Genomic DNA, 23639 nt, shown 5'->3' with positions numbered 1-23639 from the left:
TTGAGAACCAGTTCATAGCAGAGTGCAAATGTGCTGTAAGACCATTACTGGTCTTGTGATGCCAGTCAGAGAAATGGAAGAGAGGAGCGTGGTGTAAAAAGGGGATCACGTTGCACACTGAGTAGTCTAGGAACCTCGGCCCCAAATATGTGCCTTTCCTGCTTTTAATTATGTCTTCTGAAGCTTCCCCTGGGTCTCCGCCATAGGAAATGGAAACTCCTGTTGGAAGCAGTTAATAAGCTTTTTCTAATACCTAGGGAAGGGTCCCATTTCCTTCTAAGTTACTTTCAAGTTGTTTGGAAAGAGAAATCAATAGTGTGTTGGGATGTGATCAATGCATGCTGTAGAACTCCTGGATTGTAAATGTCCTTGTCATCTCTCTCCTCAGATAACTTTTCTGAATGTGCAGATAGAGAGACATTGTTTAAAGATGTCCAAAGTAGCAGAAAGGTGAGTGTCCCCATTTGCACGATTTCCTCATCTCCAGTTTGGCATTTCCAGAAACAGAGGGCAGTTTAGAAATGCACAAAAGCTGGTTTCCCCTTCTGAGCATCAATCCTTCCCCCTCCTTGACTGGCTGTGCTGCCTGTCTGCTGGCTACTTGACGCTTCCACACTTGCTCTTCTGCCACTGGTAAACAGTAGGTAAAAAACTGAGGATGCTGTTGTACTGTAAAAGAAAAAGAAATATCATTCACAAAAGAAAGAACCCTTGCAGTACTTTGTTTCCCATCCCTGGACAGCCCTAGAGTTTATTTACAGAATTCATTCCTGTTTTAATTTGAAAACGCCTTTTTTTATTTTCATGGGTGAACTCTCAGTGTTCATCTCTTGTTATTGTGGCACAGCTCTGCAGAAGGCGCTGCATTTTTGTCTTGTTGCCCATGGTGTTCATGTCCATGTTCATACTGGGGTTGTAGGGCCAGTTTCTGCTCCCACTTACACATATGAAACCCTATGGGAAGTACTGAGGTTGTACCTGGACTACTCAAGGAAGTGTTTTAAGAGGTGGATTTCCACAGAAGCAAATTAAGGCACAATTTGACTTGCAGAATATTTAGTTCTGGTAGGAAAGTATGAAGAGGTAAAGACCAAATTCAAATTTAATTGAGAATGACAGCTCCTTTGCTTAGATACTTTTAAGTTATGCACATTGGTAGGGGAATCACTGAGACAAATGTAGGGATCAGCATGCTCTTCAGTAACATCACTTCTAGAGCAAAACTGTTTTGAACATGAGGGCCCTGATAAGGGCTGGTGCCTTGTAGAGAAATAATAGAGGAATTTTTATTTAAGCAAATTTTAAAAAACTATGAAATGTGCTTTGCAGTGACTGCACCTGTAATTAGCATGTGTGTACTAAACTAGGGAAATGCCGAGAGCCCAAAGTGAGTTCCTATTGGCTCATAAAGCTTAACAACTAAAGTAAAAATTTATCCAATTAAATAGAAAATATTCAGAGGCTCTCTGAAATCCTGCATACACTATATTGTATGATTGAAATTAGCACATTCATATTTATGTTTGGGGCTTCCTGGTTCTTTTTTATTAAGGAGATGCATTTGTGTTTACCAAAGAATGTCATTTTCTACTGAATTTACTTAAAATTACCTTAATATACCGAGACAGTAATAATTTTCAGGCAGGTAATTTACAAGCAGGCAGGTCTGTTTTGCTTGAATTTTTTCTTGGCAGGTATTTATTCAACAAGATGGACTCAGTAAAACGCATTCATTTGTGAACATCGAGTCCTGTCCACATAACATACCTGTTGTTCAAGTTCATAAGATATTGACATTATAAATGCAATTCATAAAATTCATAAGATACTGTCATTACAAATGCAATATTGTCAATGCCAAAAAAACCTATTAGTTTTCAGTAAAACTGGACAGAAAATTTTCCTCGTTTAAAAGGGCTTGGGCTTTTTTTTTTTTTTCAATTGGTCCCAAACTGGGGAAGAAAATGTTGCTATCAAAACCTGTGCAAATTGATGACCAGGAGAAAAGTAAATGTAAAAGTAAAAGAAAAAAGTAACAATCAAAATGTTCTTTTCTCCTGTCTTGAAAGTTTCATTTTGAAATTATAGAGAATGAAAATCATGGCTGTGATATCTGTATCTTGTGAAGAAGTGTTTGGTTCTGCCATGAATTTGGGTGGCAGTGTAGCTAGAGTGTCCCAGGACTCGGTGCAGAGAGTGGTGGGAAGTGCAGCTTGGATGTGGAGGGTCACGGAGAAGGCAGGGGGGAAGTAGAGGGGCTTGATGGGTCCAGTGGCCTGGCAGGGGTGGGGATAAGTGAGGAGGAATGAATGTGGGTGACCCAAGTCAAACAATTGCCTGAAAACCTGATGTAAAATGGTGAATGCACATGCCAGGAACAAATCTGCTGCTTAAGGAGGTGCTGTTATTAGCAAGTAGCTTTTCAGGCTGGACCCCACTTTTGGGACTAGTTTAACTGGCAGCATGGCACATCGGGGTGCTGGAGATGACTTCTTGGCATGTTTCTTTCAACAGCCAAGCCTGACAGCAGCACCACCTGCCATTGTTACCGTACAGTGCAAAGGCACTTTCAGGCAGGTCAAGGGCAGTCACAAGGAGGAAATAAGGCAGGGGGTGGTGGGGGAAACAAGCTGCTGTCTAATCTGTAATAGGAATTATTTTAATAGTGATAGGCCAGTCATATACATATTCCGTGAATGCATGCTGTTCTATGGGATAGCCCTTCTCCAGCAGAAGAGGAATGGAAAGATTCTCAAAAGATTAATTCCAATGAAACAAATGCCAACTATGAAAGATTTGCTCCCCCCAGTTCCCCTTCCTGGAGCAGATCTGCACCAACTGGGGGAGCAGGCATCCCTCAGCGGCTCCAGGCACCTTGGAAAGTGCCAGTTTTCTCCTCCTCTCTTCCACATCCTTTCTCCCCACTTAGGACGTCCGCACTGCCAGGTTTAGGATTTGGCAATGAGATTTGAGAACTAGTGAGCAAACTGTCATTGTATTATACCTACTGTTTTCCCTGACTACATTGTGCAGTGTTGGTGCAATCCCAGTGTGATGCACCACAGAAATGGCTGGGGAAATCTTGAGCAATCTCAGCTCACCAGATGAAAACTTGTCACAAATCTGTGTTATCCTCTCAGCTTCCCAAAGTTTTCATGAAGGCTCAGCAGGGCCCCTGCATTGCGAGACAGTCGGGCTCGCAAGGCAAGCTCTGCGCCCTTTGGTGAATTCTTCCCACCACCTCTCCTACCAGAATTACATTGCATCACCTGAAAGGCCAGAAGTCCAGGTGTGCATTTTGACAGAAATGCTTTCCCTTAGGAGCCCCCTGCCTGTAGCCTCCTTTAGACAATGAGGCAGCGATTCTGCTGCTGTCATTATACTGAATCAGCAAAATGTGTTTAGCAATTCCCCCTTGTTTTATTTAATTTAGTTTTTTCCCCCTTGTGTTTTTGCTACTACTTGTACTAGCACCTCTGATGCCTTCTTAGTATTTTATTAGGAGCAATTCAAGTTTCACAGCAGATATCTCCTGATTGATCCTTCTAGTGGGGGTGTTTTTTAACTAACACTCTCTGTCATTGATGTCTCAGGGATTGCTGCTGCTCTCTGAAATTGGACGCTGCTCCCTCCTCCAACCCTTGACCCACAGCAGTCATGAAATGTAATTAATGAAATGAGATAAGACAGCCCCGAGTGCCCTGAGGGGCAATGGGAACCTGCTGTGGTTACAAAAGTGTATGATTTTAATGCCTCATGATAAGAGCTAGGACAAACAAAAAGAAATAATTACTGTAGAGCAGGTCAGGGGAACTTTCTGCCTTTTGTGACCCTTTGTTTCACAGGGTCTTTTCATTCTTCTGCCTTTTTGAGGTGTAGAAGACAGAGGTAAAGTTTAGCATGGACAATCACACTGCAAGTAGATTAGTTGTTCGGTATGATGAGACTCAATTAACTTAGTTAATTACTTGGCAGACCTAGGCAAAAAAATTAAAAAGTGCCTTAGAGTATTTCCAATATAGACTAGGACAAATTTCTTTTGATTTATTTCATACATGCTGTCTTTCTTTTGTAAAAATGCGCCCCTAGCCCCAACCCCAGTGGAATTCCTGAATCACTTATGCAAGCAGACACAGTCCTTTTCCCAGGAAGCTCTTTGAATCTCGTCCTAGTGAGGATTAGAGGCTATATGTCTTATCTGACTCGACATGAAGCAAGCCAGTATAAAGGCCAGGTGTTTTTCCAACATGCATATCATTCACTACATTCAAAGTTAATTATTATAAAGTATTGTTGAAGTATTTTATAATCGTGCCATTAGACTAAATGGCATACCAATGATAAAAAAAAAAAAATTATCTATAGCCTGAAGCTTTCATGCTCAGGACTGATCCTCCAAAGATTAAGTATATTCTTAGCTACAGCACATGACCCTGTTTAGATGAGTTACTCATAGTGCATAAATTTAAGTGTCTGCAAAAGTCTGCAAAAACCAAAAAGGCAAGAGGCAACAGCAAAATGCAACAAATGAAGAGGAGGTCATGTGCTTCATAGTCATCCCATGGCTCTCTGGGGGAAGCCCCACCATAGCAATCCAGGTGGTGCCTCATTGGGCTTTTTGTGAGCATCTCAACAGTGATGAGCTTGAGGAAAATAGTGCAATGAGCTGGTGGGTGTTTGCAGAGAAATCCTTGCATGCACCGTTACTGGGAAAAGGGACTCCTGTGGTTGCTGGGAAACTGACCAATCCCTATAAAAATAAAAAAAAAAGAAAAGCTGTACCTCGCTGACATGTGATGGAGCATTCAGGCCCTGATTCTTTTTTTTTTTCTCTTTTTTCTTTTTTTTTTCCTTTTTTATATCTGTCAGTTTAATAGCATACACAGAGCAGTATGTGGAATATGACCCCTTTATAACTCCTGCTGAGCCTTCCAATCCCTGGATAAATGATGATACAGCATTGTGGGACATTGAAATGAGGTAAGAATTGGTAGTTTTAAGTAATGTTAGAGTTGTCTTGCCATTTTGTTTGTATGCTCTTCCCACTGCCCTGTTTGGATAGAAAGTTGGATGTCTGTAACTTTACAAGACACAAGTACATGCCTAAAGTTTAAACAGGAGCTCATGCCTTATTACTTCTTCTGTGAATCGTTCAGCCCTTCCACTTCCATAAATCATATGGATGTGTGGTACTCTGTACGTCTGGTAGCAGATGTTCTCATGCCTGTCAAGGACATGCACAGACTCAGGTCTGAGTCCCCAGATACAGGATACTGCTAAGAGACACTTGTTCCAGCATATCTCTTCTGAACTTTGAGAGCCTGCCCTCTGGTTCTCCCCCAGCTGCAGTGCTCCAGCCCTGCTCCTGTCCCAGGATCCCATGAAAGATGTCACTGGCAGAAGAGGATGGGTTATAGGGCAGTGGCTGTTCCTGCTTTGGAGAGGTGGATGGGGCAAAGGACCCAGGGGAGTGTAGGTGACACATAATGTGTGAGACTTGGCAGGTCAGAATTCTAATAGATTGACAAAGTGAGATTGGTCCTTACCTGTTAGTGAACAAGCTGGCTTGTCTCTGTTGTGGTGTCTAATAGATGAAAAGGAGGAGGAGGAATGAATGTAGAACCTGCAATGCCATGCACCTCAGAAAGTTTCTCAAAAAAAACCCAAGCACAGCACTGCAATTCAGGTCATCTTTTGCCCATCTGATTCTGGTGCAAGGGAAGTCTGGCCAGTGTCTACATTTCTTGCTATCATAGGCTATCCACAGCCCTTGCGGTGGGGCTGGAATTGTCCTGCCTGCCTCTATGCTTTGCAGCTATCACAGCAGGTTTGAATGAAATCACCATGCCAGGTATCACCTTTGCTACTCACTCACATCTTGTGGCCAACTTCTGCAAGTGCTCAGCAGCTTCTAGTGTTTAGCTGCTGCTATTCGGCACCAAATCTGAACTGGGAGTTCACTTTAGCAAGTCTTTGAAAGGAGAATGCCATATCCAATCCTGTCTGTTCTTGAATAATAATGTAAAGTTTAAGATGCTACCAGCCTGAATGTTCCAGGAAAAGGGCAAGTTATTTCCTTGTTAAAAACCCATGTGGTCTGGGATGTGAAAGATGTTTTCACCTGCTTCTCTGGTACTCACAGAAGTCCGTTAGTTCCCTTATCTCTGCCCCTCTTGACATAATTTCAATATTTTGGGTTTCCTTTTTAGGCAGTTTCTCTTGTTTCCTCTATCCTCCCTAGCAGGGCCAAAGCCAGATACAGCCCCTGCAAAATACTTCTCTGGAGGAACCCCCACCCACAAGGTAATCCAGGCATCCGTTCTTTCTGCATCTGTTAAGGTAGCTGCAAATCCCAGAAAAGATGTCTGTGTCCCTAAAGAATACAATTAACCTAATGTCATGGCCTTTGTAGGAATTTAAAATAAATGCTTGGCTTCTGCTATGATTTCAGAGTTAAGGAAAGTGATTTTCCTGCTGATGAAAAAGAGAAAGTTGTATTGTTGGGAGATTGAAGAACAAACAGCTCTGTATTTCCATTTTATTCTCTATTGTAAGAGAACTCACTACATCTGCATCCAGTTGCAACTTGCATGAATAATTAAGTGATCCCCGAGAGCTGTGGTAGCCCTTGTGTTGCCGGCAAAGCTGTTTCCTCAGTTAGGAGAGCAGAGCCCTCGTTCAGGAAAACAAAGGGCATCTCACTTCTAATGGTGAGTGTGGACAGCCCTGTGCCACTGCAGTTCATCCTTCGGGGCACTCAGGACTCGGGAAACGCTGTGGAAAGCCTTCAGTTTTAGACAGCACTTTGGCCTTTTTGTTGGTGCTAGAACATTGTGCGGCACCAAGAAGAGCCACTACAGATCTCTGGATTTGGTGGGAAATTCCCCAAGCTTAGCTCGTACGTAGCTCTGCACAAACCTGGTTTTCATGTCCCCGTGTCTGGGCTGGTTCACCTCACAGGTAGGCTGGCATCTACACCTTTGTCCGCAGCGTGGCTGGCTCCTGAGTGGGCAGAGGAGAAGCCATCCCGAGCGCTCTGCACTTCGAGTGAGGACATGCCCATCAATTTTGCTTAGTCTTTACACCAAGAGGAAATCAAAACGGGCATTTTATTTACCCCTTTGGCTTATTTGTCTTCAGCACAGATCGCCACTGTCCCCTAAGGCTTCAGGATTAGGAATCACTGTGGACATGATGAGACATGTAGTTTAATAGATATGTACTGTTAACAATGGCTCTACTGTCACAAATGTGAGCAGCTGAGCTGTATTTTAGTGGTTGTCTCATAGTATGACGCCATCACACCAGAAGCTTTCAAACACTTTGTGAGCCCAGATTACGCTCTGATGCGGACTGTCTCGTAGGATCCTCATTGTGATTCCCAGGCACTGCCTCTCCCCATAGGCATCTCTGCAACATGTCTGGCACTTCAAACAGCAGTTTATGTAAGTGGGATTGTATTAAGAAATAATTTAGGAGAAAGGTTGTTAGTGATTTTGTGTGCCTTTGCATCTCAGTGTCCCAGCTGAGACACAAAATAAGAGTCTGATTAACATGGAGGGGAGGAGGGAGATGCTTTTTAGTCTTCCAAGACTTAGGCATCTAAAAATCAGAGGCACCGAAAAATGAAAGACCACAAACCAGTAATCATTTTTAGAAATCTTGTCTGCAGTGCTTCTTAGTGAAACTGCTTTTTTAATGCAAATGTGGAACTGAAGCCAGTTCCAAGTGACCAGCCAGCACTGTGTGGGACACAAGGAGATGCTCTGGAGCTCACCAGTGGCCCAGGGAACGCTGCTGGGAAGTTTCTGCCTTGACATATAAGAAATTTCTGAGGTATATGTGAGGACATATATAAGTAGTACATAATGAATAATCATTCAACTGTGGAATGCTGTCCTTTACATGAAACCTACCAGAAGTTACTCTGAAAATCATATCGTTCACTGTGCATCTCATTTTGCCGTGTACCTAGCACCCAGATAGTACACTTGATTTAAAGATGACCCTAGTCTTTATAGCTTCTTTTTGTGTGTTATTTGCTAAGATTCATTTCTGCAAAATCTTGAGGAAAAAACACCATCTCCTCATCTGATAATCTTCCTCCCTTTGCTGCTTAGCAGAAACAGCAGCAGCTGCTTGGACAGCAGGCAGAAATGCACATTCCATCTGTTTTTTCCCTTCTCTCTCCAAACAGCAAAGAACCAAGTCAGCAGCGTGTGAAAAGATGGGGTTTCTCCATGGATGAGGTGCTGAAGGACCCAGTAGGACGAGACCAGTTCCTTCGTTTCCTGGAATCAGAATTCAGCTCAGAAAACCTCAGGTGAAACCTTTTTTGACTTGAACTAAATGAACGGGGCTAATCCTACTGTCTTGCATAGGTGAAACGCAATGCTTGGTCTGTCTTCAACTGCTAAAAAACACCCATTTGAATAAAGTTGAGAATGGCAGGATTTGGTCCATAGCACTGCTGTGTGTGCCTATGCAAGAAGTATGTAAGTAATCTCGGGAGCAGCGTTTAGCAGAGCCAGCGTTGTTAAGTATCCCACGCAAAGGCTTGCAGAGTTGCAGTAATGTGATGAGGCGTGGCATAGCGTTATTAAACCCCCTAACAATATGTGAGATTTACTTGTGTATTTGTGGCAGGGTCATGTGAGGAAAACATAGTATGGTGATCATGGCAGCTAAAAACTGTTGCACTGTTTACTGGCACTCACCAAATTGGATTTGCAACAGCTACTTTTTAATTCTGGCACCTCCTATCTATTTGAGAGCTTGACTCTCACCTTAATAGCACTCTGTCTAGGGGGATTCAGAGTACCTGGCTTCTCATGTTGAGAAAAAGACAAAGCTTACGTTATGAGACATTATGTAGACACCCACGTGATCCTGCATCAGACTGAAGAGTCCATAAATCTATTATGCACAATTCTCCTACTTCAGCTACAGCAGGAATAGGCAGCAGTAATAAGTTGCCATTTTTAGGTGAACCAACACTAGATGAAGACAAAACCTTTCCTAGAACCTTTTCCAAAACTTTTCCAAAACCTTCTTTCCTAGAAGATCCAACCCTTCTGGCCTTGTCCATAACACTCTTCTAAACCCACTTTCTGGCCCTAGCACATTGCTCCAAGATACAGCCTCATTGCAGAGTCGATGAAAAGACATTGGAAGTGCCAACAGCATGCTTCATTCTGGGGTAGCAATCCTTCAAAGAGTACGCCTGTCTCTTCAGCCCTTCCAGCTACAAAACTAAGGGCTAAACTCAGTGCCTTAGGATTCTTTAGTCACCCTTATGTACGTAATTAGGGTGAGTAATTAGAGAACTAATGTATTAAGCCATTTTCCCTTTTTGATACCAGGTGTCTTCTCACACTGATAGAGAGGTCTAGCTAGATATCCCCCATAGACCCTAAGCTAGACCCACAGCCCTGCACACATTGCAAGGATCCAAGGCCTCTGCTTGTCCTAGAATTAATCAGGATATAGCCACAGGTTTTATCATCCTTGTCTTGAATCTTAACTCTAATTCCAACCCTTACCCTGAAGTTCATTTTAGGAAAGCAGCTCTCCTGCAGTGGAGAGGGTGAGGTCCATGGAAGAGCAAGTGCATTGCTGTATCCTGTGGATGCAGCCAGACCACAACAGGTCCCATAACAGCAGAAGCAAATATACTCCAGTGAGCTCTGAGAAACTGAGGTTCCAAGGATTATGCTTGAAACAGGGCTGGGGCAAACATTGGAATTAGGGTTCAGGATGTCAGGCCTTTAAATGCTAGCTTCATTGCTTGGTGCTGCAAAGTCCAAAGAGAACTGGAGAGGGCTTGTGCCAGCCAGAGAGGCAGCCTGAACAGGTAGAGGTTGATATTGAGTGGGTGAGGTTATGGTTCAGGCTCTCGCCTGCACCCGACAAGCAGCCAGATTTACTGCCACATTCATCCATTTGTGCAGAAGCAGGCAGTCGGTGGTAGGCAGCCGGGCGGATGGGTCGTGGCTGGCAGCAGGGCAGGCTGCAGCCGCTGGCCTGTGCCGAAGGCGAGGGTTTGAGTTGGTGTCAGGGTGCCAGTTGGTGCTCTTGTACTCTTATGTGTTGGGATCCTTAAACTCGCTCCTTAAGTGAGGTACAGCAGGTCAGAGGCACTTCACAGGTATCTGCAATGGTCCTCACCTCCCCCTTCCCCTGGTTGGTCCTGGAGACACAGAAGGATGCAGCAGTAACGTGACGGCCCCAGGTATTGGTGGTATCCAGTACCAAACCACTTTTTCATACAGTCTGAAATAACACTGCAGAGGCTTCATTGTGGTGCTCTGGTGCCATCTCAGCACACGGATGGGTTCAGGGACCTGCTGATGAGGTCTCTTTGGGGACAGTCTTGTTCCAGTAGGCCCGGTGGTTGTTGGCACTGGAACAGCCACTGGCAGAACCGTGCCTGCTCCAGGGGTGAGGAAATCTGCTCTCAACTGAACATGCGGGCACTTGGGTTTGGTGCTTTTGCTGGTAGTGGCGGGTTTGATGTTGTTCTCAGTTTACACCAGCTAAGAACTTGATTGCACAGCCTTCTAGTTTGTGTTTCTTTTTTTTTTTTTTTTTTTTCACTTAGAAAATCCAAATACATTGCTAAAGCATGTGAACGATTGCCACCTCAGTGCAGTCTGCTGGCCTGGGAGATCTGAAAGGGAAATCCCAGAGAGTGACTTTAGATGACATTGGGACTGACCACTGTATTTATCGTATATTTCCCGTCTGAGGAGAAATGCAGAAAGCTTGCCAGCAGCAAAACAGTGAAAAATCAACGCAAGGTTGTGGTTGTAATTTTTAAAAATCTGAAAGTTACTTGCAAGATAAACGAGTGTTACTAAATGGCATAAATGAGCCTGACAATTTATCACTGAACAGGTACTGAACTTGTACATGCTTTCTGCACTTCAGTACAGTGGTGCTTATTTGCAATTAAATTACAGTAATGAAGCACAAAGTTAATATCCTGTATTTAAATACTCCTTAAATGTTTGTTGTTTTTTTTTTTTTTCTGAAACATGTCTGTGGTGGCAGTAATGAAATCCAGCAGGTTTTATGACTAGAGGGTGTCCCCCATGTTCATCCTACTCAAGCACATGGAGAAAGTTTCTCTGTTAGAAAGCAAACCTGTACCTTCCTCCGTCAGTCAGAGCTGCTCCTCCTGCTGGTGCGTGTTCTTTCTGGTTTTGAGATGTCTTATAGCAAAGGGAGGCTGCAAATCAGGATAGAGGGGTTAAATCCCACATCCTTTTTGGAAGACACTGGTATCATTATAGTTAATATGGTAACATTGCTATCGTTCTTATGGTGTCTTTACCATGGTATTGGCTTATGAGGTATTGTTATTATCTAGTTTGGGATCAGAATTAGCAAGCCTGCTTAAAACTTTAAATAACAACAGGACATAAAGGCAGAAGTATTCATGAAGAAAACTGGAATAGGATGGATTGTTAGCAGTGGTGCTGGAGAGCAAAAGGTGGCTCTTGGGTTCAGGTGTGGCAGAGAAAGCTCCTAAATTCTCATTAAGAGTGTGTGGCAGAAAGAAGAGCAACTGATGGATCCTTATACGCGCAAGCAAAATTTAAGTTACACCCAACAGCAAGGTTGGGATCTTTCTCACCAAAGTCAGCAGCTTGGAAGCACATGCTTCTTCTGTATCATCCAGGCTCCCTTAGAGTGAGAGAAGCTGAAGAGGAGTCGGTGAGTCACCAGCGAAGGATTTGTTTCAGCTTTAAGAGGAAACAAAGCTGAAAGCACCTAACTTACACTGTGAAGTGCCTGTCTCTCTCTGTCATCTATAAGCCTGGAGAGACTGATTCAAATGACAATGTCTGCATGGTAGACATCTGCAGTTAAGCGAGGTGCATCCCACCCAACCCCTGGGAAGCTGTAAGGAACTTTGAGGGCACCTTGCTAGAAAAATTAGATTTGCAGATATCTTTTTAGTACTCTTCTCCCAGTAACTCTGTGGAGATGTGGGAACTGTTGCAGCAGAGATGTGTTCTCTCTTGGGAACATCGGTATGATCTTCACTAACACTGGCAGGAGTCCCGTAGGCCCCTGTGTTGTCCTCAAGGCAGATCTGAGAAAGCGAATGCTGGAAAACCTAGAAATTCTTGGTGGTGCTAGGAAAAAGATTCTGTGAAGTGTGCAGTTGAGAATGCCTTGAAACGAGTGTAATTCAGTGGTAGAGCAAGGGGAACAAATTCTGCTCTTACACCCAGTGGTGGAAGTCCCAAGTCACGCAGTTGATTGTGGTGGGGTATTTCCATATCTTCCTTGCTGAGAAAAATTGGTCCCGGTGGGGGTCTCGAGTGAGGCACTGCCAGAGATAGCAGCAGACTAGACTCAGTGACCTCCCGGGTCTCCTTCCAGCTGTGTTTCTGTGTTCTAATAAACTTGCAAGATCATGTCCACCCGTCTCCTGGGCTCGGCTGAGCTCTGTAACTTATTTATTTACTGGCTGTCCATTATTTATGTGAGAGCAGGAAAGCCAGTCAGTTGGGTATTTTTCTCTCTGTTTTTCTTTTAACTCTTTTTCTTGCTCTCTTTTCTTTCTCCTCTCTGTTGCTATCTTTCATCTACAATTTGTTTTGACTCTGTTGATTTTTGAAGTACCCAAAATATAGGAGACAAAATGCCAAGCTTCAATTAAAAAAAAAAAAAAAAAGCCAACAGAGAGTTGTTATACATTTTTTATGACCTGGAAATCTCACGAGACATCTCGAGATTGCTGAGATGTTCATCTAACTGATGGATTGATTTATTTTTTTTCCCCAACTTCAAAGAGTGTCAGCTGGAAAGAGAAACAACTAAGTGGGAATATGGGACATGGGAATTTTACCCGAAGGGAGAGGAGGCTGCACACCTGTTTATAGACCTAAATAGAGAACACATGATGCTTTATGGGAATGCACTGTGAAGCTTGCAATGCACCAATGCAGGCATTTTGTGTGTTATTGTGAACATATGTTGAAAATTGAGTTATCCGGAAAAGAATTTTACCTGCAGAAAGTGTTTATATCGTATATGACCTTTTATGGCTGAAACTTGCTGCCAATTTTTTGTTTTGTTTTGTTTTCTTTAGTTTTTATCAGGAAATGAGAAGTTTGGACATTGAGGAGAGCAGATATATTAATCACACAGATATATTAATCACCCGAGCCCCCTCCTCTCTAACACAAAAAGCGTTTACAGGGGAAGTTTCCCACCGCTCCCAAAGCCACCAGAACAGCAGGCACAGGATTGTGCATCGAGCTCTTGTTGCTTGGTGTCCGGTGCGAGGGGTGACCCCGGGGGTGCTGAGGCGTGACCTCGGGGCGGGCGGGGGGCGGTGACGGGGCTGCTCCCCGCCTGGCCAGCAGGGGGCGCCGCAGCTCCGCGCCGCAGCCCCGGCCCCGCTCCCGGTCCCGCCGCCGGAGCCGTGTAGGGGCCGCGGGGAGGGGATGGGGTGGGATGCGGGGGGCTGCCCGGGCTCCTCTCGGAGACTGGAGTGAGGTGCCAGCATCTCTGCGGACACGCTGGCATCTTGTTAACTCGCTGGCTCAACGACCGGGCGCTGCCTAACTACAGACAGACGTTTCCTGCCCCCCTCCCCCCCCCCCCGCCCCCAAAACCCGAAAAGGCAGCAGAAAGAGGGGCTTAGAGTTTGGAAGTGGGGTGGGTGGACAGCCTGGGAGAGGAGTGAGGGGGAGGCCAGCTGGGCAGGGGGAGGCTTGCCCTGGTTCCCACTGGCACTGTGGTCTCCTTGGAAATGCTGCGTTAGTGAAGGACCAGCACACTGCCTTGCAGCAGTCTATCCCCAGCCTGCCCCACAGAGGACTGGTTTCTGCTGGTCTGAGCCACGCCGAGCTCACCATGCGAAGGATCTGGCCGTTAAGCAACACACAGATGTAAATATTTCCCCTGTTTGAACTGCATGTTGATTTATACCTGTTACCTCCATGCATTTCTCCTCCCAACTGTGATGTTAAAGTGATGTTTTTTCTCTTGGTGAAAGGGAGAACAAGATTGTGAATGGTGAGAGATGTGAGGTGGGAGGTGCACCAGGTGTTTACGTGGAGTTTCTGAGGCAAGGAGAGAGGAGTGTGCTCATATTTCGAACTTAAATAGTCACTTGGTGGTTTCACTGTGAAGCCAAGAGTATCATGTCTTCCCCCAAGATGGGGATACAACACTGTCCTTATGTTGTTAATCTCTTCTCAGTCTCTGCAGTTATCCCTATTTTGCCTCTTGATCAGATTTTAAAATTAATTTTTGTTTTGCAACATACCTCAGAAGCAGCCCCCTGTCCTTCCCTAGCAGTCTTTTCACTGAGGGGCATCTGCTAACACCAGCCCACAGCGACCGGGCACCTCTGCGGTGCCCTGCAGGGAGACAGAGCAGGCACGCTGAGGCCCGGGAGCTCTCTGTGCCTTCAGGGGGCTGTGTAGGATAAAGCACCATTACGGGATATCTCCCGCAAGTGACAGCAGCTTAATTACATGCTGGATGAGGCTGGAATGGTTTATGCCTCTGACAACAGTTTAGGACACCATATTATCAGCCTTCTCCAGATCTTACATGCTGTTTTATAAAGGGCAAAGAACCTGTGATCAATGCTGCTGTTCTCTCAGTGCAGACAGCCCCTGTGCCAGTCCTGCTTTGCTTATAGGGCACCTGTGGAGAGGACACATGCTGGCACCTCCTTATCTCCTTCCTCCCCTGCCCTCTGCAAGAGGTGTCCACCAGAGATTTGCCCTTGTGCCTCCCAGAGAGAGGGGGAGGCAATGAGGGATCTTTTCCTGACTCCTGAGCGTGGAGCTGAGCTTGTGCTTCAGAAATTGCAGTACTGTCTCAGGGATTACGTTTGCACTTTATAATTGAGCACAAATTCCAGCACAGCCATCACGTGTCTGCTCTTTTCCTGGGCAGAAATACCTGCTTCTCTCTTGTAAATGCTCTATAAATCCCGTAGGAAGCCCTGCTTATGCATTGGCTTCAGGATGATTCCTTGTGGCAGAGAATTTGCCTTGGAGTTGAGGCTGCAGGGCTGGGCACCCCTCTTTGATGTTCCTCAATATTCAGATACCAGTTATAGTGAATAACTTTGAAATTTCTACCAAGACAAAACTCCCCTTTGCCTTGAAGAGGACATCCAGCCTTGGGCATGAATTCACAATGGCTTGCAGTAAAAAGAGCTTGTTCTTGTTAGTGTCAGGTTGGTCTGGTTGGTTGGTTTTCAGATTGAGCCAAATGGTTATTGAAATGGATGGTGCTCCTGTTCTGGCAAGCTGTCACTTCACAGCGTGCCCGGTTCTCTCACGAGCGTGCTTTCCCAGCCCGCCTCCCCGGCTCCAGGGGCAGAAGATAAGCCAGCAGAAAATGTTCTTTCTAGCCAAGTGCTTGTCTGAAGTGTCCCAGCTACTCTGGAATGATTAGCATCTTTTCTCTTTGTGCCTTTTCTGCGTTCGCATGTTCCCATCCCATCTGAAACAGAATGATAAAATATTTTCGAAGTAAAGAAAGCCACATATGGCATCAGATTGTTGCACTGTGAGTGCCACCCTTTACACTCTGTGTGCATGTGATAAGTGGGGGTGTCACTTTTGGTTCAAATAACAAGGCAGGACATCAAGCACACTTAACGCCTTGGAGATGGAAAAAGGCCAGCCATGCACACCCCTCCGCCAACCCCCATATACTCTGTTTTGGTTTATAAAGCCGAATGTCACAGTGTGAGCACCACCAGTATGGGACTCTGCAGGTACTGGTGTAGTGTCTGAGCGTACCCCAGTCTGCTTTACTGACAGATTGCTCAGGAGCAGGGAAAACCATATGTAGGAGTATGATCAAGTGGCTTGTGTGAGTCAGGGCCGTGGCATTAGTCCCATGCATGCAGAAGCCCTGCAAATGCTGGAGCAGCGCTGCGAAGGGTGGGCAGTCACTCCACCAGTTACCGGTAGGGTCAGGCAGCACATCCTGCCTGGACAGGGTGCCAGCCCCCAGCACAGCAACGCAGCCTCCTGCTCTGTCTCAAAGGCTTCATGGTTTGATTAAGGACAATATTTGGGTGAGAGAGAGGGACAGTAGCAACAGGGGAGAGCATGAGATGGGGCTGACTTAGCAGCAGTGGAGCAAGAAACAAAACGCACGTACTGCAAACATGGCCAGCTCACACTGCAGGTGTGGGTGCAGGGAGCATCCTCACCCTGCACATCCTCCTGGCAGGGCAGGAAAGGAGGATTTAGGCTGGCCTTGCATGCAGTGCAGATACCCTTTTTTCCACAATTGGGCATTTCCCTCTATTGCAGGTAGGGGACCAGGCTGAATGGGTTGGCAGCCTCCTTTGATTACAATGTTTCTGGGAAGGTTAGGTACTGCCTGCAGCTCGCAAGGAGGTGAGGGTCAAAAACAGCACAGGAGTCACCAGCCTGCTGAGCTCCTCCGCCCTCCATCACTGCCAACAGGATTTTGGTTTGGAAGAGACTGTATCTTCCTGCTTCCACCATGGGGGAATGTTTGCCTTAGCAGCAGCAGGCTGGCACCATTGAATCGTTTGGGGTGGGAAATCAGGCTTGCAGTTAAAAGTTCAACTGGTTTATTCAGTAGTGACACGATGACAAGGCGGGGAACACAGGATCTTCTAAGTTTTGTGGCTCTTGCAGGTGCCCTGAACAAGCAGTGACCCAGACAAACCCTGTCCCCACTGCGCAGTCTGCCGAGCAGACGCGGGTGTGCAAGAGCGGTGCCTGGCAGGGATGGCCAAGGGAAGCCATGCCCTCCTTGTCATTCCTGGGCTGTGGGCTCCTTTGCCGTGGGGTAGGAAAAAGCCGGTTATTGTGTGAAGGTCCTTTCTGTACCTGTTTGCCCTGTGGCCCTCCGTGCTCCCTGCAGAGCACGATTGTACCCGCTCAGCTGGGTCACAGGACCTGGCTCACCAGGGCAGAGGCTGTGGGGAATATCTTCCTGCAAGAAGGCTGAGCTGGCCAAACCAAAAGGCTACTGGGGGCCGTGCATCTTCTGAACTAATCACCTGAACGAGCACATTTCTGCCAAAGGTAAACAAAACCAGCAACACCAACAAAATACCTTTTTTTTTCCCTAGGGTAAAAGATAACGCATGGCACTCTTTTCAGAAACATTCCATGGATGTTTTTTCCACAGATTGAGACGTGGAATATGCTCTTGTGCATGAAAGAGATTATGTTCTCAATGTTTATGAACTTATTTTAGTCCATGAGTGTGGTCTAGTCAAGCAAATACCCCTGTAAAATTGGAGTATGGGCATAACAAGGTTCTATATTGATCTCTTCCTATGGCATCCATCTGAAGGCTGGTCAGTTTGCAAGTCAAAAAAAAAATTTCTCGAAGTGCCAGTGCTACTACTTCGCCCTGGAAATGATGTGAGCATTAGGTTTGTTCTCTATTTTGCATCCCGTTGGATGACTGACCCTGCAGGCAGGTAAGGCCAGCAGTTTGCCGCGGAGCTGTGGGAGGCAGAGCCCGCTCCCCTCCTCCAGCTGCGTCGGCTCTGGAGGTTTCCTGTTTGCATGCCTAATGTCACACTTCTGCAGGGGCGGTTTGAATGCGAACGTATCGCTTCTTAAAGTCGCTGTTCTGATCTCAGCCACAGTGTGAGGGTTTGGTGTAAAGTATATCACACCTTCCCCTGAAATCACACTAAATGGAGAGTCTGTGAATTCAGCTAGATGTGGGGTTAGGCGCTACGTCTGTGCTTTGGGACTCTGCCCAGGCTTATCCATAAAGTCTTACCTAGATTTCTCTCTTTTTCTTTTTTTTCTCCCCTTTCAATTTTTGCCTAGTACAGGTTTTGGTTGGCTGTCCAAGATCTCAAGAAACAACCTCTACAGGACGTACCCACCAGAGTGGAGGAAATCTGGCAAGAGTTTCTAGCTCCTGGGGCCCAAAGTGCTATCAACCTGGATTCCCACAGCTATGAGAAAACAAGCCAAAATGTCAAAGACCCGGGGAGATACACATATGAAGACGCACAGGTTTGTTTTTGATTTTATGGAACCTACTGCTAATAAAACTCTCAGTTTTACTGTGATATTCCACTGTCACATTGTCACTGCTCACTTGTAAGAAAAAGGAGAGGCACAGTTGGAAGTGACTTTGAGGGTATCTCTTCAAGCTGGGTAAATGATATTTTCTTTGAATCTATCGGTTATAACAGGCTAATTCTCCTCTGGGAACAAATGTTCCAAAATTTACAAGTCTGCAAGGCGCAGCGAGCTGGAGCCGTGTCTCAGAGAAAGCAAAGATGAAAGAGTGCTGTAAAGTTCAGTTTGGCTCTCTGTACTCCCCGCCACCCAACTCTGTCATATTTACAGAATGGCTGATATCATATCAAAATCCTGATTAATACACTTTTTTATCATTTCTTATTTATAGCTAATTATATCACCCCCTGCCAAACCCCAAATGCAGCAGCTCCCTCCAACACAGCTAGAAGCCTGTCCACCAGACAATACCTAGGAATAATGATAGGACAGCAGGCAGTGCGGTGAGCTTAATCCTTCCCTCCTAAGGGCCCCAGATTTATCGGGGAAATTTTACAGATAAACTGTATACAGAAAATGCCTTTAGGAAAACAGATAATTTGAGAAAAACTGCTACAAGCAAGGATAAAGCTGCATAACCTTCTGAAAAACTGAAAATGTCATTTTATAAAGGCTAGAAAAAGAAAAAGGAAGAAGGGATCGTTCAGCAAATATTACTGGGAACACAATTAGAAGATATCCTCCTTGTAATCATTTTTATCAAAAGCATGTAGTAAAACCAACAGCAAATGAAAAGAATCCTTGTTCTTATATCTTCTTTAAATTGGCTTTCAAAGACAGTTCTTCAAAATACTCCACTAACAAAATATTTCCGTCTCGGGGGAGATGTTGTGGACCACTTATACAACGTCAGGCAATGAATTTTTCAAACCAGCATCAAATACTGTATTTTCCTGAATGCAATCTTGCTCCTTGGGGCCAGCATAGAAGGAATGTACGCAAAGTTTCAAGGTAGTCCCCTGTGAATATCAGGCAACTTAAATGTTCTTTTTAAAGCTGAGAAAGGCAGGAGTATGAAGACATTCTAGCAAAGATGTGTTTTTCGCTTTGCAGTGATAGTGAATAAGAGCTTCTGCAAATTTGCGTTACCTGAAAAAAAAATTATGATGGCAAAATGCAGGCTAAAGCAGAGAGGTGAAAAATGGGGAATTGATTAAATTGGTAAGTTGAAGTACTGAGAAGAAGATGGATGTTTAGACAATGAGTATTTAATCAGAAGAAGACATGGAGGATTTAGACTTGAACTGATCAGTTCACAATGTAATTGCCATTCAAAGGGGAGTTGATGAAATCAAGCTTGGAGCTCTTGCAGTTAGACTGCAATTTTAGCTCCTTGGGTTAATTTTCTTTCAGAGGATTTTTATGCTGATGGATGTCCTCAACTCATCTGTTTTGGCTCACAGAAACAGATGTATGGGGCGAAGGTAGACCTTCAGGCCCAGCTATGGTTCTCTTGGAAACGGAGTCTGTGCCAAGAGAGGATAGAGCAATGTGGAAGGTGAACCCAGTTACCTTCTTGTGCAATGGTAGCTCTCCAAAAGCCAAGCAAACCGCTTCTGACTGCTTGACCAGGTAGCTAAGAAGGCTGTCTAACAAAAGCAGGGGGAAACAGGACATTGCTGAGGAGCGTAGTGCCCTGGTGGAGCTAGAGCAATGTAGGCTGTTACTGGCTCATCCTGGAGAAGGGGACATTTTTGTTTGCATGTCCACTTCACGGGAGCCAATACATGTCCCTCTTCATGTGCTCTGAATCCCCCAGGTTCTGTCCTGGTGTCTCCCCCAGGTCAGCCCTGCCACCTCGGGGGCTCTGTTGTCCACAAATCTGTGGCAGGTTGTAGCCTGGCTGCCTTCTCTCAGCACAATTGGCACCAGGAGCCCATGAGAGCTCCCACACATCCTGCATTCCTGGGGACTCAACGAGACACAACCAGTCAAAATACCCCACTGTGGGAGGGAAAATATGAGTATTGTCCTGTCCTGTGTAGCTTTAGCACAGAGGAAAACAACTGAAATGTCCTTGTGAATAAAGAACAAGAAAAAAATTAGTTTACTGAACAGCACATTCTTTGAATGCCTGCAGCTCTGAGACACTAAAACTAAGAGGAAAGAAAAGGGTTGGCTGGAATGAGAAAATGAAATTGCTGCTCCTGCCTTGGAAAGATGGGAGAAGGTGATGTGACATTCCAGGCCTTATGCTGACCTGGGGGACCCGCAAAATGCCATTTCTGTATAAAAAGCATTGGGAATGAACACATTGCTGTACTTGAGAAGAGGAAGGTGTAGCAGCACACAGTATACTTCAGGCTAGTGAATGAAAGCAGAGCCTCATCTATTATCAGGTGCTCAACAGTCTACATAGATGTGCTTCTTTGCACAGCCTTAGCTCCCAGCCCCAAAGAGCTCTCCCAGATGCTGCACAGCCATCTGGTAAGACAGCTAGCCTAGAAGAAAACAGAGAGAAGAGGGGGCTCCTGACAAACATACCTCTCACTTAAGACCTCTTCTTCCCATGGCCACTCGTGCTCTAAAGGCAAATGACACTGAAAATCTCAGCTCCAAACATACCCAAGGGACTCCTAAACCAAACCTGAATTTGGCATGCATTTATTATTTTGGGCAGAGTTCTGGCTAAGATGGGTTCCTGTATTACAGAAGCAAGCGTTTTGCCATTTCCCCGTTTCAGCTTACAGTATTTGCCCTGTTACGTGTCCCTCACTGCTGATGCTGCATTCTGCGGCCTGGCACCGCTCTGCTTGCAGAGAGTCACCTTTTCTTTCTGCATCCTCTGGGTGTCCCCCACTTGCCCCGTGCCTCCTCGAGCTGTGCCGGCTCGCCTCAGCTCCTGCCTCCCCTGGCCACCCGCGTTTGCTGGTATCCCCTGTCCCTGAGCAGCGCAGCTCCCACTCTGAGCTCCGTCCTGACCATCAGCTCTGCCAGCTATCTTGACCTGCAGCACCTTTTGTCATTTTAGTGCTGGACCCCTCCAGGGGCGAGCCTACCAATTCAGCTGATTATTTTCTGCTCTTAAACAACTGTCCACTGAGTAAAATATTATGATTATCAAACCATTTTCACTGGGGAGTAACACAGCTTTTAATACAAGGGGCACCGTCGGGAAAGGTCAGTTCAATTAAACAGTGAACTACTTAGCAGGATGTAGGCTCCCACAGGAGTTATCAGCATCATTGAACAACCAGTGTGGGGCCCTGCAATATGAAGCAGGCACAGCCGGCTCTGGGAAGTAAATAGGTTCAGGTCCATCCAAATGGCCTCTTTTGGCTAATGAAGCTGGTGACAGCCAAAGTAATTCATCTTTAACATAGGAACCCAGAGTTGTGAGTGTGACAGTTATGGCTTATCTGTACAACACATTATTAGTTTTTAAACATTTTTTTCTCCCCACCTTCGAGCATCTCCTTGCCTCTCCTGAAATGTCTTTCTGCCTTCAGCAAGTCTTTAATCCCCGTCTCAGTCCTTTGGTGTTGGGAACTAGTATCACAAGAATGTGTTGTGTCTCCTGATAGTAATGTTTGCTTGTAGGGGCATTTACTGGTAGGCTTCAGAGCCAGGTATACTAAAATAGGTAAGCCACGTAGTTGTCTTTGGAATTACATTCCTGTTTGCTATGTCTCTTTTTCTTCTTTAATAAATAAAGTAGAGTTTTAGACTGACATTCCTTTACCTGAACTAATTGGATACTGTTTCTGTGAAGATGATTCAGGGAAATTTAGTTCTAATCCCAGCTCAGTTAGGATTTTAACTGTGGTGTGCAGATCCTTGGCTAATTCCAGAGCAGATTTAGACCATAATGCCAAATTCCAGGCTACTCAAACCAGAAATGTACCTGTCCCAGATCTGGACGCAGTTGATAGTCTCAGCTGCCCCAGATGTTGATTCAGTTTGTTCTGGACTGTATAGAGATATGAGCCCTTGCAGGATTCATCAGTGGTCAGTCCTCAGTTTGTATTCTGGTCCCATCAGGAAGGTGGGACCGCTGACAGAACTTGGCAGGATCCTGTTGAATTCAAAACCAAATTCTGTTGGAAGTGGAATGTCATTTTCTACCAAGAAGGGAAAATGAGAGGTGACCTTTCTTCCACTGACTTTGTTTTTTCAAGCATGCACAGGATGTGAAAGCAACCATATAGAGGAGTGTATGCCTGGTTCCTATTCAGTGGGCACACAGAACTCCTTTTGTAGGTCTTGAGCAAAATCACAGCATGGAAGGAAAAGGTGAAAATAATCATTCATTGTGCTTCTGTATCACCTTTCATGTAAGAACTTGAAGAAACATTATTCCTATTTTCTTAGAGTTTTACGCAGCCACACCAGTTACGTGTGTGTCTGTAAAGCATGGTGACTAAGGATGGAGAACCGAGGTAGCAGCAAAACAGCTCCGGTTGGTGGTGTGGGCAGTCAGCAAGGGGTATGGGGCAGACCCAGGCACTCTGCCTTGAAGGGGGCTCAAGTCCACCTGAGCCAGGGCTGCTCAGAGACCTGGTGCCTGGGCTATGGGGGATTGAAAGCACTGCATCTATATTTATGCACATGGGTGGTGCCCAAGCCTCCTGGAGGTTTTTGACAGCTTGGACCTTCCTGTGGAGGTTAGGGACTGCGCAAGGACTTGGCCTTTATTCTTTATTCTCTTCTCCTCCTTTGGCTCTCATTCAATGGGACTGGAGGAGAAAATCTTTCCTTACACTGCAGTCGCATTGCCTTCCCTCTCTGTAGGTTACAATTACTGTAGAAACAGCCTTCACCCGAAGCCTCACTGTTGCTGTGTATTTGTTACACACAAAAACAAAAATGCAAATTCCTTCCCTTGTAGATTTCATAAAACAGCCAACAACCAAACAGGTTCTAAACCCAAGAGTGCCACAAATACACCCAGAAGAGCACTCTAGGTGCCTGGAGCAAAAACAGGAAAGTGATGGTGGAGGCTTATGGTGGCGTGCCTGATGCTGCACAAAGCAGGAAATAAAGGGCTTGAAGCAGAGGTCTACACAGGAGCTGGTGTTCAGTCTTGATACTTTCACAAGATATTTTTTTTCTACATGTACATACACATCGCACATTAGAAAGAATTTCTTTTATCCTTTGCCTTTCATTTTAATTTGTGGTTTAGTAGTCATGTTATATGAAAAACATCTAACATCCAGCCTTTGTTTTGCTGTTGCCTTTCTGTCTCAGAAGGCATCAGGGATCCAACAGGTGCCCAAGCTAATGCCCCTCTGTTACACATGGGCAGGAAAAGGGCTAGGAAAAAGTCATGAGTGAGCTCTCTCCTTGCACATACAGTGGCAGAAGACAGCAGATCTCTCCAAAGGAAAAATCATGAGAATGGGGTGACAAGAACAGTCAGCATATTCCCACAGGACAATAGTCTGCCTGTTATTCGGAGTGTTGATCCTGCCAAGCTGGCTAGTACCACGTGCACAAGCAGTAACAGTGCCTCATATGCCAGACATTTCCTAGCTCCAAAAAATACCTTTAAATGGATTTTATGGGAAAGTTTCTAGCTTGCTTAAAAACTGAATTCAGCACTCAGATTCCAGG

At 45.3% G+C, this 23639-nt stretch overlaps 1 protein-coding gene across 1 annotated transcript in view; it reads left to right on the top strand.

Annotated features, from left to right (window-relative positions):
- The window catches only part of RGS6 (regulator of G protein signaling 6), a 278796-nt gene that overhangs the window by 221992 nt on the left and 33165 nt on the right, over positions 1-23639 (top strand). The window contains exons 12-15 of the mRNA XM_074149708.1: positions 389-450; positions 4870-4980; positions 8198-8323; positions 17828-18014. Of these exons, the coding sequence (XP_074005809.1) occupies positions 389-450; positions 4870-4980; positions 8198-8323; positions 17828-18014 (486 nt within the window). The remainder of the gene's footprint in view (positions 1-388; positions 451-4869; positions 4981-8197; positions 8324-17827; positions 18015-23639) is intronic.

Source organism: Numenius arquata, chromosome 6 (assembly GCF_964106895.1).
Source record: "Numenius arquata chromosome 6, bNumArq3.hap1.1, whole genome shotgun sequence".
Classification (NCBI taxonomy): domain Eukaryota; kingdom Metazoa; phylum Chordata; class Aves; order Charadriiformes; family Scolopacidae; genus Numenius; species Numenius arquata.
The sequence above is the reverse complement of the archived record's forward strand: the minus strand, read 5'-3'. Positions and strand labels throughout refer to the sequence as shown.